Source organism: Grus americana, chromosome 17, assembly GCF_028858705.1.
Source record: "Grus americana isolate bGruAme1 chromosome 17, bGruAme1.mat, whole genome shotgun sequence".
Taxonomy (NCBI): domain Eukaryota; kingdom Metazoa; phylum Chordata; class Aves; order Gruiformes; family Gruidae; genus Grus; species Grus americana.
In genome coordinates, this window is record NC_072868.1 from 12,123,804 (window position 1) to 12,136,835 (window position 13,032).

At 56.2% G+C, this 13,032-nt stretch overlaps 1 protein-coding gene across 1 annotated transcript in view; it reads left to right on the forward strand.

The window, feature by feature from the left end:
* The window catches only part of LAMA5 (laminin subunit alpha 5), a 92,711-nt gene extending 79,911 nt beyond the window's left edge, over nt 1-12,800 (forward strand). Inside the window, exons 51-80 of the mRNA XM_054845404.1 lie at nt 28-139; nt 700-870; nt 1,380-1,576; nt 1,670-1,786; nt 1,863-2,017; nt 2,248-2,389; nt 2,673-2,775; nt 2,860-2,973; nt 3,094-3,273; nt 3,660-3,802; nt 4,046-4,231; nt 4,529-4,665; nt 5,113-5,266; nt 5,389-5,522; nt 5,648-5,810; nt 6,313-6,444; nt 6,657-6,808; nt 7,167-7,299; nt 7,584-7,724; nt 7,897-8,027; nt 8,109-8,276; nt 8,371-8,503; nt 8,621-8,778; nt 8,899-9,085; nt 9,348-9,500; nt 9,621-9,780; nt 9,887-10,017; nt 10,121-10,211; nt 11,101-11,220; nt 11,360-12,800. Of these exons, the coding sequence (XP_054701379.1) occupies nt 28-139; nt 700-870; nt 1,380-1,576; nt 1,670-1,786; nt 1,863-2,017; nt 2,248-2,389; nt 2,673-2,775; nt 2,860-2,973; nt 3,094-3,273; nt 3,660-3,802; nt 4,046-4,231; nt 4,529-4,665; nt 5,113-5,266; nt 5,389-5,522; nt 5,648-5,810; nt 6,313-6,444; nt 6,657-6,808; nt 7,167-7,299; nt 7,584-7,724; nt 7,897-8,027; nt 8,109-8,276; nt 8,371-8,503; nt 8,621-8,778; nt 8,899-9,085; nt 9,348-9,500; nt 9,621-9,780; nt 9,887-10,017; nt 10,121-10,211; nt 11,101-11,220; nt 11,360-11,514 (4,353 nt within the window). The 3' untranslated portion in view covers nt 11,515-12,800. The remainder of the gene's footprint in view (nt 1-27; nt 140-699; nt 871-1,379; nt 1,577-1,669; nt 1,787-1,862; nt 2,018-2,247; nt 2,390-2,672; nt 2,776-2,859; nt 2,974-3,093; nt 3,274-3,659; nt 3,803-4,045; nt 4,232-4,528; nt 4,666-5,112; nt 5,267-5,388; nt 5,523-5,647; nt 5,811-6,312; nt 6,445-6,656; nt 6,809-7,166; nt 7,300-7,583; nt 7,725-7,896; nt 8,028-8,108; nt 8,277-8,370; nt 8,504-8,620; nt 8,779-8,898; nt 9,086-9,347; nt 9,501-9,620; nt 9,781-9,886; nt 10,018-10,120; nt 10,212-11,100; nt 11,221-11,359) is intronic.
* Nucleotides 12,801-13,032: the final 232 nt, after the last annotated feature.

The window sequence follows — 13,032 nt, forward strand, 5'->3', positions numbered from 1 at the left end:
CAGCTAATCCAGTGGTTTTTGTTGTAGATGACAATGACTCACAGAGAAGCAAACCGTATTGAGCAGCACACAAGAGACACTTACCAGAGGGGGGAGCAGCTCCTGCTAAATATGCAAAGCATTCAGAAGGGCATTGCAGGTAGGTAAAGAAGGGCCTCTGCTTTGTGAGTTTTTCCTGCTGGGAATGCCACGCTTTTGCTTTCAAACAGCACCGAGTACTGCATCACTTAGGAAGAGCCATGGAGAAAACAAGAGGAAATACAAATTAAATGGAGATCCCTGCAGAATTCTGTCTGTTCAGGTAGACCAGGCTTAGTGAGTCCCAGCTGTTTGGCTAAACACAATCTTTGAAAAAACACATTCAACTTGCAGAAATGTTATTAAAATGCATAAAACCAGGGCAATCTGCGTTACTGCTTCAGGAGAGATTTAGCAAAACAGGGAGTGAGTGACTGGATCTAGGAGAGGAGGCAAAACCACAAAAAGATGCTTGGGACGTAGCATGCATTACTGTAACTGCCAGGGAGACAGAACTGTGGGGCAATACCCCTGAGTTATCTTGAGCAATTCAGGTGCCTGAGTACTGCATGAGAGCTGGCTGCAGTTTGTTGAGGGTGATTTGTAAGAGAGGAAAGATCTCAGGGACTATGAAGGACCTGGGTTGGTCAATGCTAATGGAGGATCTGGATTTCTCTGCAGACTTGGTGCGGCAGATGGCCACCTTTGGGGCAGCAAACACCAGCACCACCTCTACCGAGGAGTTTCGGCAGAAGATGGCTGAGGTGGAAAGGATGCTGAGGGAGATGAAGGAGCGGAGCCTGGGCAGCCAGGAAGAGCTGGCAAGGCGCGAGCAAGAGGAGGCTCAGAAGCGTGAGTCCGGCTCAGTGGCGTGGGACAGGGCTGCACAGACCCCACTGGGTCTAGCCATTCCTGATGGCCGGGCTTGGAGCCCATGCAGATGCTACACGTCGTGGTCATGTTTGGAGAGTGCTGTTAACAAATAGGCACCCCCAGCAAGTTTTACAGTAGTTTCAGGGTCCCCTGTGACACTCCATTTATGGTTCCTTTTCCCTTGAGGTGAATTTTAGAGCAGATTGTACTAGCTGGATGGGGTTTCTCTGTCATCCAGAGCCTTTCAGGCATGGCTGGATGTCTTTCTGAAAGAGATCCCATCCCTCTCACCAGGACTGGGGGTTTGGAGACAATCTTTGATGAGATCCTGTGCTATCCAGGCTGAGGGAGGGAGGGAGGATGGTCACTTCTGGCCTTGATACCTGCCAAGTGAGACCAGAATCAGGCTTTACCACAGCTAAGCACAGAAAGAGCCCTTTAACACAGGAGGATGAATTAGTAACAGTTCTCATCTCCTCCATCCTCAGTGCTGCATCGGGTAAAGAGTGAGCTGCACACCCGCTGGGAGTCCAACCAGGACCTGGTGAGCAGCATCCAGGACCAGCTGGCGCAGCACAGCTCCCAGCTGATGGATCTCCGTGATGCCCTCAACGAGGCTGTGAACAAAACCAGGCAAACAGAGGACTTGAACAGCCTGAACCGCAACAACCTGGAGGAGAGTCAGGTAGACCATCACTGGGTGATCCTGTACTGCTGTGCAGTGGCAGGGGGCCTACCCCAGCCCCACCGGTGCCTAACCCCACGTCTGTGTGTCTAGCAAAAGAGCCGTGAACTCCAAAAGCAGCATGTGCTGGTGCAGGAGACCCTGAGGATGGCCAAGGACTCTTTGGCCCAGGTCTCCAACTTCCTACAGAAGATGGAGAGCGCGAAGGAGGTGAGTGACAGAGGTGCTTCGGCATGGGCAGAGCACAAGGGGTGGCAGCCCTCAGTCGTGACGTGTGTCCTTGCAGGCGTACGAAAAGCTGGCAGCCTTGCTGGATGGGGCGAAGCTGCCCCTGACTGAGCGGGTCAAGAAGTTCTCCCCAGCCAGCAGCAAGATCCCCATTGTGGAACAGGCAGAGGAGCATGCCCGGCTCCTGGATGAGCTCGCGAGGAATCTGTCCAGGTGAGGCACTGGTCCTGACGCTCACTAGTCAAGCCATCTCCTACCAGAGTTGGGGATGGGAAACTGCAGCCCCATGCCATGACAGGGGAGCAGAGGGGTACTGTCTCCAAAGCTTTATCCTGGAGCACATGTTGTGATGAGGAACCCAAAGGGATTTGTCTGTGGGAGCATGGGCAAGAGCCCAGCATGACTGGTCTTTGTGGACTTGATGGCTTCATCTTCCAACACAGCATTATCCAGGGCACAAACCAAGATGGCTTCATCCAGCGGGCGATTGATGCCTCCAATGCCTACGCCAGCATCATTGAAGCTGTGAAAAAAGCTGAGCGAGCCGCCCATGATGCTGATGAGGCAGCCAGCAAGGCTTTGATGGTACGTGCTGTGGGGAGCCTCATGAAGATGGGCAAAAGCCAAACTCCCTCAACAGTCCTCCAGCTGTTCATGCCCACACATAGGGCTCTACTGCCCCTTTCCTCTGAGACGAGCACTTTGCTCTGTGCCACACTGGCTCCAGAATCTCAGGATTTGGGTCTCCCCATCATGCCCCAGCAGCGCACCCCACTGTGATTGTCTGAACAAGGATTTTTGTGTGCAGTCAGGGCCGGAGACTTGAATTCCTCTTCAGAGTCTCGGGCAGCACATGTTTGTTTTACAGAGTGTCATATCAGAAAATCTCGAGGCTATCTCTAAAGAGCTGAAGAGGAACAGCAGCAACCTGGAGGAGGCTGTGAGGAGAGAGCAGAGAAAACTCAACGGGGGTGAGAGAGGCTCCTTGCAGGGTGTAATGTCCGTCAGGCTGGACTGAGATCCAACACACAACATATGTATTTCTTTAATTGCAGTTGTTAAGGACACTCTGCAGAGAGGAAGGGACAAGCTGGCTGACCTCCGTGTGAAGAAGGAACAGCTCCTGAGCCAGCTCCAGTCTGTGCAGGACATGCTGGGCAGGGATCAAGGTTTGTCCTGGGATAGCTAGACTGGTTCTCTCTGCTCCCTTCCTCATGCCCAGGCTGTGACTCAATGGTGCTTCCTCCCCACTCCTGGCTATCCTAGAGATTTTTCTCCTTTCCTTCCAGAGGACACTAAAGAGATGATCCAGAATGCCAAAGCAACAGCTGCTGAGGCCAATGAAACAGCTGCAAGAGTGGAAGATGCCGTGAGCACCATGAAGAAGAATCTGGCTGAGTGGACAGACCAGTACGGAGACCTTCGAAATGAAGACCTGAACCAGGCAGTCCAGGATGCCAGGAAATCTGGTGAGTGCTGAGCCTGCTGGGCTGCCAGGGCTGAACCTGGCATGAGCCAGGGCATGGACAGATGTCCCTACAGAGCTCCATGCTTTTGGAAGCTGTGCTTTGAAGCTCCAGGTTAAGAGTAGAGGGAGGTAGCAGCCAATACTGGGTGATTTAAGTCCTGGCCCTTTATTTTTTCTTTCCCTGCAGTGTCTGTACCTTTACTGCAGGAGATGGCACGCACTAGAGCATTTTCACAACCCCCCATCAAGGCTGCTGGATTTAGGGGATCATTCTGTGACTCTGCTCCCAGCTGCCACTGCTTTGACTTGCATGTCTTAAAACTGCCGGAGCTTTACATCCCCCTTCCTCACTAACCTTCAAAACCCTTGGCTCCTCTCCAACCACAGCGTCCAGCCTGGAAAGCACCATCCCACTGCTGCTGGAGAAGCTGAGCAGCCTGGAGAACAGGAGGAACAAGAATGCCACTGTGTCAGAGAACATTGTGCGGATCCGGCAGCTCATCACACAGGCGAGGAACGCTGCCAGCAAGGTAGGCTCGTGGGAGGGTGAGGGCTGTGCATGGGGTTCCGGGGTCTTGGGGTGAGCACGGGCTCACCTGAGAGTAGTATACAAATGGGAGGGGTATCTAGAAGAGCTCTGGGGCCACCAGGCAGGGTCTCTTTCTCATGGGAAGACTCCAGACAACACTTTGACTTGATAGAGCTGGCAGTGATGAGAGAGGCGGCAGCAGCAGTGGTTTCAGTACCATGGGTTTGGATTTCTCTCCTTCTAGGTGAAAGTCCCCATGAAGTTCAACGGCAGCTCAGGTGTGCAGGTCCGGATGCCCAGCAACCTGCAGGATTTGGCAGCCTATACGTCCCTCAAATTCTACATCCAAAACCCCGAGCCCAGGAGCCAGCAGCGACGGCAGGACGAGGCAGAGGAGGGGCGGTTCGTGTTGTACCTGGGCAGCCGGGAGGTGAGATGGGACCGTGCGGGCAGGAGGAGGGCAGCGGGAGCCCGTGTTGGTAGTATCAACTGGGGGATCACGCCTGGATGTCAGCTCCTCGCCCTTCCCCTGCTCCCTTGAGTGTCTTTGTGGGGAACATGAACAGGCTCTGGGTGCAGCCACCAGCCTGGCTGCAGGTGGATGGGGAGAGCGGTGTGAATGGGGGTGTTTGGCCAGCACAACCCTGGGAGCATCAAGGAAAGCATCGCTTGGTGTTCCTGCCTGTCCTGAATGCCAATGCATGGCCCTGTCTCCCCCTGTATTCAGGCTGCTGGAGACTACCTGGGCATCGTGCTCAAGGACCACAAAGTGCAGTGGGTCTACAAACTGGGTGATGAGGAGCCAGCCTTCCTAACTGTTGACGAGGATATTGGGGAGCAGTTTGCCACCATCAGCATCAACAGGTAGGAACTGATGGTACACATCCCAAGGAAATTCAATGGGACAATGTCCGTGCAGCAGATGTGGGTAGCGCTGTGCCCAAGCCCAGGCAAGCCCTGAACTTGCAGAGGTGCTGTGGACTCCATCATCCAGTCATCCTTAAATGATCAACACTGAGATGCCACCTCCCTGCTAGTGCTAGTTTTTTTGAGTTATCTTACCAGGTCATGGAGGGTCTGGGGGTGCCTGCAAGAGAGGAAAGATGAAGGTCATCATGGAGCATCCGTTTGGCCTTGTGGCAGTGCTGATAACACAAGTGCTGACTCCTTTCAATGCACTGCTACTGTGGGGCTCCCCAGGGGGAGATGCACCCCTTTTTGGTAGTGTGGGGAGCCCCTTTGCTCAGGGAGGGCAGGGTTTGCTCCTCGCTGGGGGTCTGCCCTTGTCTTGACCATCCCTCCCTGCTGCAGGATCCTGCAGTATGGGCACATGTCGGTGATCGTGGAGAGGCAGACGGTGCATGAGACCAAGGGAGACAGCGTGGCCAAGGGGGAGCAGGGGCTGCTCAACCTCGACCCGCGCAATGTGGTCTTCTACGTGGGTGGCTACCCCTCCAGCTTCACGGTGAGACAGGCAGCAGGGAGGGAGGCTCAGTTTTCTAGGAGGTATCAGCGATACCTTTGGAGCTTCTTGGCAGGGGGGGAGCCAGGATCAAACTTGTCCTAACTGTCTGGTTTCATTCCCAGCCCCCTCCCACTTTGCGCTATCCCAACTACCGCGGGTGCCTGGAGCTGGACACACTGAACGAGGAGGTGGTGAGCCTGTACAACTTCCAACGCACCTTCCAGCTGGATACCACCACTGAGAAGCCCTGTGCAAGGTAGGGTACCATGCCCAGGCCAAGGGGCAGCTCTGGTCTGTGATGCTTACCCTGACCCTTGGCTGCCCCAGAGCATGGCAGTGGCTTTGGAGTGATGCCTTGGGCTGCTTCTTGTGTTGACTCAGGTCCAAGTCCACAGGAGACCCCTGGTTGACTGACGGCTCCTACTTTGATGGCACCGGTTATGCAGAGATCAAGTTTGAGAGCCAGTTTGGCACAACCAAGCGCTTTGAGCAGGAGATCCGAGTGGTCTCCTACAATGGCATCATCTTCTTCCTGGAGAATCAGGCAGGTGCTTGCTCCCCTGAGGAGCCTTCACACCTCAGCTGGTGGGCTGGGACAATCCCAGCCCCACTTGCAGGCATTCCTGGTTCAGGATACTGGGGGGAAGAGGGCTTTGGAGATGGCAGGGCTGCTTTGAGCGGTATTTCTGCACTATTGTTAAAAGCCACAAGAGGGCTGGACCCAGACCTCACAGCAATCACTTGTCTGGAGCTTGAGGGACTCCCCTGAGCTTGCAGAGCACCCATGCACAGACCCTCGCTGCTGGGCAAGGGTTCACTGGGGCAGGCAGCACTGCAAGGAGCATTTCCAGCCTGCAGTGCTATCCCTGCGCCCCAGCACAGGGCTGCTCTTTGCAGATAAATCCCCAATAATTGTGACAGCAACGCGTCAGGGCACTGGCAGCGGGACCTGCTCCCACCAGTGCTAAAGGGCAGGTCGGGCTCAGCACCACAGCTGCATGCCAGACACCGGGATGTGGGGCTGAGTGTCCATCCTGCTCCCCCAGGGTCAGTTCCTGTGTCTGGCCATCCGGGATGGGAAGCTGGTCCTTTACTATGACTTCAGCACCGGCCTGGAGATGGCAAAACCCAGCAGCAACTCTTCCTCCCTCACCATCAGTAGCACCACAAACAAAGCGGTAAGGGGGAACAGCCGCCTGGCCGGCTTGCTTGGAGGGCCCCTCCTCCAGAGGGTTGGGAGGGGGCACCCGAGCCCTTGTTTTGGGTGTGGGGGGAGAGCTGCAAGAATTTGTTTGACTAGAGCCATGAACTGGATGGACACCTTGTGCTGCCCTCTGTGATGGACCTAATTGCCCGAGGCTGGCAGATCATTTTTCTTGTCTGTCTCCAGATCCAGATTTTCCTCCTCAAAATGAATAACAAGAAGCGCATCTTGGTCCGGCTGGAGCGCCTCACCATCTTCATGGTGGAGCAGGAGAACTCCCTGGAGAATGCCGTCTCCTACTACCTGGGTGGCGTGCCCCCAGCTGTGCTGCCCCCCAGGTGGGTCCAGCCTGCAGTGGGGTGCGACAGTCCACATCTTCCTCTGCGGTATCCCTGGGGGTCGCCCTGGCCCTTTCCCAGCCACATCCAGGGATGTTGGGGCCCTGCTGAAGCTCTGGCAGGAGATTTTTCTCTTCCTGTCCATCACTATGGGTTTGAGGATGGGATATCTCCATCTCTGGTGAGGGATGAGGTGCTGGTGTGTGTCACCGAGTCCTCCTTTGCCATGCTGGGTGCTTTGGAGCAGCCTTGTGCCTGAGGCACCGGAGATACCCATGGCCATCATGCGTCCTTCCCAGGCACTCTGTTCGAAGGGTGCAGGGCCAGATCCTGGTAACACTGCCTGCTTCTCCTGCAGCTTGAAAGTGCTCTTCCCCACGGGCGGGCCCATCCGGGGCTGCATGAAGGGTTTGAAGGCTCTCGGCAAATACGTTGACCTGAAGCGCATGAGCACTGTTGGTGTAAGCTACGGGTGCACCTCGGACCTCCTGGTAAGCTCAAAGCCCCAGCAGCCTGGCCAGCATGCTGGGGAAAGGGTCTTTCAGGGAAAGGATGACAAGACCCCACCAGACAGGCCCAATCTCCCCTCATTCACACAGAAACAAACACAAAATCCACAGGTCCTTGGTGCAGGGGGGTCATGGTGAGGTTCTCAGTCTAGCTGGCCATTGCACTGGCCAGACCCACCGAGGCCCTGAGCACCTCGGTCATCTTTCCAGCACCCCTGCAACACCAGGGCCAGGCTCTCACCTCACCTCCACGGTGTCCCTCACAGGTGGCTCGCTCGGTCAGCGTCCACGGCCATGGCTACCTGACCCTAGCCCTGAAGGACGTGCCAGGGCTACGGGACTTCTACAGTGGCTTCAGCTTCCGGACAAGCCAGCGCGAGGGTCTGCTCTACCACCACGCCACCCAGGTGGGCGCCTACAGTCCCCCCCAGGCATGCTGGCAGCAGGGCAGAAATGTCAGCTCCTGCTCTGGGGGTGCTGCAGTAAGATCTGCACCCTGAGCTCCCGGAGGGCAGTGGGGAAATGGGCCCTTCCTTGGGGTTCAGCTGCTGAGCAGCAATGGGGTGATGCTTTCTGCAGGAGGGGACGTGCCAGGTGTCCCTCCAGAGGGGTCAGCTGGCCTTGAACCTGATGGAAACCGAAGTCACCACCGAAAATGCCTTTGCAGATGATAGGACCCACTACGTGGCCTTCTACAGTGATGCCCGTGGGTACGTGTCCTGGCGGTGCATGGGGGTGGCATGCCGGTGGCCTCGGGGACCCTCTCAGCCCACGCTGCTCATCCCCCGCAGGGTCCGACTGTACGTGGATGATGAACTGCAGGACACCGCAGCAGGCACTGGGTCCAGCCGGCGACAGCAACGGCAGGACAGGCGGCCACTCTTCCATCTTGGGGGCTCACCAGAGCCAGGTGCCCTCAGCAACCTCACCGGCTGCATCGGGAACGTCTTCGTCAAGCGGTGAGCATTGACAAGCTCCTTCCCACAGAGGGGGTCAGCCCCTTCCTGCCTCCTGGCTGGCCCAGTGACGGGGACCCTTTCTCCCTGTGTGTAGGACGTCAGAGCCACAAATGGTGGTGGACCTGCAGCAGAACATGGAGAGTGTCAATGTCACCATGAGCTGTCCTTGGGGCGAGCAACCGCAGCAGCTCAGAGCCACTCTGAAGAAGGACAGGCGGAAACCCAAGGTACCAGCTGCTGCCAGAACTCCCCACATCCTCCTCCCCTCAGATGCCACCGTTGTCCCCTCCCTGGCACCTGCAGGGATGCTCCCCTCACCCCATTCCTTGGTGCATCTTGTGCAGGTGCCAGGCAAGCCTGCCTTGAAGGACCGCCGCCACGATCAGGGTGGGCTCTGCCGGCTGCACCCACAGCCCCACGCAGCCAGGGGCACCTTCCGCTTCGGGGGTGCCCCAAGCAGTCGCTGGGAGTTCGAGGACATTCCAGCCTCCTTCGGGCAGAGGTGAGGCTTGCCCCACGCCTACCGCACACAAGCTCAGCCCGGGGACTGTCGCTTGGAGAAGAGATGTCCCTTGCAATTGTGGGAGAGCAGGGTGCTCCCATCAAACCCCTGTTTCTGCAGGTCCCATTTCTCCCTGGAGGTGAAGCTGAACTCCTCCAGCGGGCTGCTCTTCTACGTGGCAGGTGAGCAGGGCACCTTCATGGCTCTCTTCGTCTCCAATGGGCGCTTTGTTTTCCTGGTGGACGTCGGCAGGCGCCGGCTGCGCATCCGCAGCAAAGACAAGTACCGCGACCGGCGGTGGCACACGGTGAGCGGAGAGTCAGGGCTCAGCAGGACCTCCTTGAGCCACAGTGCTCCTGTGAGCCCCCCCATTGCTGGGTGCCTGTGCAGGGGGTAACTTGGTGCAGTCCTGCTCTGGGCATTGCTTCCTAATTGCACGTGGGACACCCACGGTCCCATGGGAGCAAAGGGGACAACAAAACCACAGCCAGGGCTGGCTGAACCTCTGAGCTGAGGTCTCTCTTCCCTAGGAAGCCCCCAGCCCCAGCACTGACCTTTCATCCTTGCAGGTCTTCTTCAGCAGAGACCAGAGCCAAGCCCAGCTGGTCATCGATGGGTTGCGAGCCCAGGATGCTGCAGTGGCCACCACGAGGCTCTTTGTGGCCCAAACCCCTTTGTATGTAGGGGGGATCCCAGCTGGAAAAGCCAAGGCTCACATACCGGTAAGGACTTGGTGGCCCCAAGGCCTCACCTTATCTCAGCCAGCTCCCAGTCCCGTGGCATTGCCCCATGCCTGCACTTTTTGGCCGCCCCGCGCTCACTCTGGTGGCCACTTTCCACAGGTCGCATCAGCCTCCAGCTTTGACGGCTGCCTGCAGAACCTACAGCTGGATGGGAGGCCTCTGGGTCCCCCCTCACGCACCTTCGGGGTGACACCGTGCTATGAGGGTGCACTGGAGAGCGGGGTCTTCTTCGCTGCGGATGGCGGGTCCATCGCCCTAGGTACCCCACAGCAGCCTGGCTGGCTCCCACACCCTGGGACTTGGGAAGGGCACATCTCATAGGAGGTCCCTTGTCCCCCTCCTCACCGGTAGCATTTCTCTTCCAGTTGATGCAGTGACAACCAAGCAGGACTTGGAGGTGACACTGGAGGTCCGTCCCCGCAGCGCCTCTGGCCTCATCTTCCACATCAGCACGAGGAGAAGCCACCATCTCCTGTTGTACATGGAGGAGATGAAGGTAGCAGGAGGGTGGCTTCCCCACAGGTTTTCAGAGGCAGCAGCCATCTCCTGCCCACCCTGCTCAGCTCACTGGGCTCTGATGGGTTTGTCTCACACACCAGGTCACTGTGAGAGGGAACGCTGGGGCTGATGAGTTCTCTGCATCGGTGACATGCCCATCTCTCTGCGACGGGCAGTGGCACAGCATCGCAGGTGAGGTGACAGCCAGCACTTGGCTCTGGGGCACTGCTCCACTCCTGCAGCTCAGCCCATATCTTCTGGGGGGAGCCTGGGGCCCTTCCTTGGGTATTTAAACCCCAGCTCCCACCTGTATGCACTTAATTTGGGAGATTGCAGCTGCCATTAAGTCATATCTTAATTAAGAGTCCTTGCCTGATTTTGTCAGCGCTATCAGGTCTGGTGGGCAGGAGAGATGGGGGTGGGAGGTGTTTCCCCAGGTCGCGGAGTGGCTGGTGAGGCCGGGGCTGTCCCACGGTCCTGCAGGACCAGTCCTGGCCTCAGCCCCATCCTGGGCTGTCCTGAAAGCACAAGCCCAATTTGCACAGGTTGGGCCCAAAGGGCTCAAAGCCCGCAGCTGGGACCAGGGGTTTGCAGGATTCACACTGGTACGGGCAAAACTCAGCCTTTAAGCTGTTTGCCATTACGTGCGTGCTCAGGTTTTGCATCAGCCCTTTCTAGGGGCGGGGGGGGCTCACAGCTCAGTGCAGCTCTGTTTTAAGCCCTCATCTTGTGTGACCCAGCACTGGGTGAGAGCCATCAGGGGCTCCTGGTGCATCTTCAGCTCCAGGCCCCCTCTCCCCATCCACGGCCAGAGCCAGTCTGAGCGGATCCCCTTGTGCTCAGCGTGTGCTTGTCCCACCACCCTGGGAGAGGGCAGCCCTCTGCGCTGCATCAGACATGGTGCTTTATGGGTGGCTGCTGTGGCCGAGGGACAGACTTTGGGTGCTTCCCAAGAGCCAGGCCAGCTCCTCTGACTCTCCCAGTAGTTTTGTTCTGCTCCAGCACTGGTCTGTGCCAGAGGGTGGAGGTGGCCTTGTTCTCCGGGTGAGGCAGCAGCACTGACTCTTGTTTTCTTTCAAAGTTACCAAATGGAAAAACGTAATCCGGGTTGACGTGGACACAGAAGGCAACTACACAGTGGGACCCAGCCAGCCCCCTGCACCCAGCAAAAGGGCGACCTTCTATGTGGGAGGGCTGCCAGGTGAGTTGGGCAGGATGCGCTCCAGAACAAAATACCCCAAAGCCAAGAGAGCTACTATTCCAGGTACAGGACAGAGGTACGAAATCCCCTCCCTCTTAGTAGCCAGACTAATGCTTGCCTTTACTTGTTCCTTCTGCAGAGACAGACAAGGCCAGCACGCTGTCACCGTTACCTTCCCTCCCTCATTACGTGGGCTGTATAAGGAACCTGGTGATTAACCAGAGCCACGTGGACCTGCCGCGAGCCGGGACTGTCAGGGGCTCCATTAGCGTTAAGGGCTGCCCGGTGCTGTAAGTACGTGCACCTCCGCGTACAGCCTGACCGACGGAAAGCTGCACTGCTCCCTGGGCCCAGACGTCACCTACTCGACAGCGTTAACCGTGGTCAAACATCCTTGATCTCCACCGACTGCAGGCGCAAGTCTAGGGCCAAAACCAGAGCGGGGCCACACATCCAAGGGGAAGGAGGGCAGGGGAGGAAGGTGGGGAGAAGGGGGCACTTCGGGGACATCTTTCACAAATGTAACCAAAAAAGGTGGAGCAGGATGTGGAGACAGGTCTGAGTCCTTCCCCGATGGTCAAGCATCTGCACCAGGACTGGTGCTGCTAATGGCTCACGGTAAGAGCAGCTGTCCTCTCCAGAGCACGGGCTGAAGCAAGCAGCAGCCGTGCATCATGTCCTAAATCCTGTTCCCTTTACCCCACACTTACAATGCACATAGATTTAGTTCACGGAACACTTGAGGCTATTAATAACAGTCACAGACTGTCTTCTGCTGAAGGCTGTAGGCAGTTTCTGTTTTATAATAAATGCAATTAGGACAAACTGGATTAATTCCATCACTTTTGTGTTTTTATAAGCAAGGACGCATTTAACCTCCCCCAAGGACAGCCTCAGTTCACCTGCCACTGCTGCGCAAAGCGCTCTGCAAGGGGCAACTTGGACAAAATTCTGTTCACAGAATTAGCATCTTCTGTCAGATTAATTTATAAGAATCAAAAAAGGAACGAAATAGGCTGGGAAAACTGCTGAGGGAAAGCAGAAAGACACAAACACTGCTCTGACTCTCTGCAGTTGCATTCAGCGCTGGTAGATAACACTGACAAAAGTCCTGTTGCCTGAAGCAAGAAACTGTTGCTCGAAAGGGAAGCACTAAGGGTAGGTTACCTCCGAGCCTGGCTGGGTGCGAGGGGGGTCAGCCCCCACCCACCCCGCCAGCAGCTGCCTTCTGCTCAGCCTCACTCACGCTGCTGTAGCGCAGTCTTCACTTGAACAAACCTCCTTCTCCCAAGACACCTAGTTCACTTGTGCACTTACACGTCATATATATATTTGTGTGTGTGTATATATACCTAGCCACTTGGGGACAAAAATCTTGCTTCTGAAATGGACTTATAACTTATATCGTTATATTGTGGGGTTTTTTATGAGGGGTAAATATTGTAAAATGGGTTTTTAACATGTCCATCTTAAACAAATGTAATTATGACCTGTTTTTAAGTTGTAGTATTAAAGATGGTCTTTGTAAATCACTGGTACATACTTTGGAGTCAAATAAAGTTCTGTGTTACTCTCTTTCACTTCACTGGTGAAGATCCACTCTGAGACTGATGTAGAACTGGAAGAGGAACAGTCTCCACGCAGGAAGTGGCACAGTGGGGACCTTACGGCTGTATTTGCCACAAACAGCTCCCTCGGGCAGTGCTGTGGGAGCTGCTGTGTAATTCCTTGTACGCCAGCTGAGCCTCCTTGTGCGAAGAGTGAAGACCTGCCCCAGGACAGGGCAACCCATGCAGCAGTACATGGGGGCGA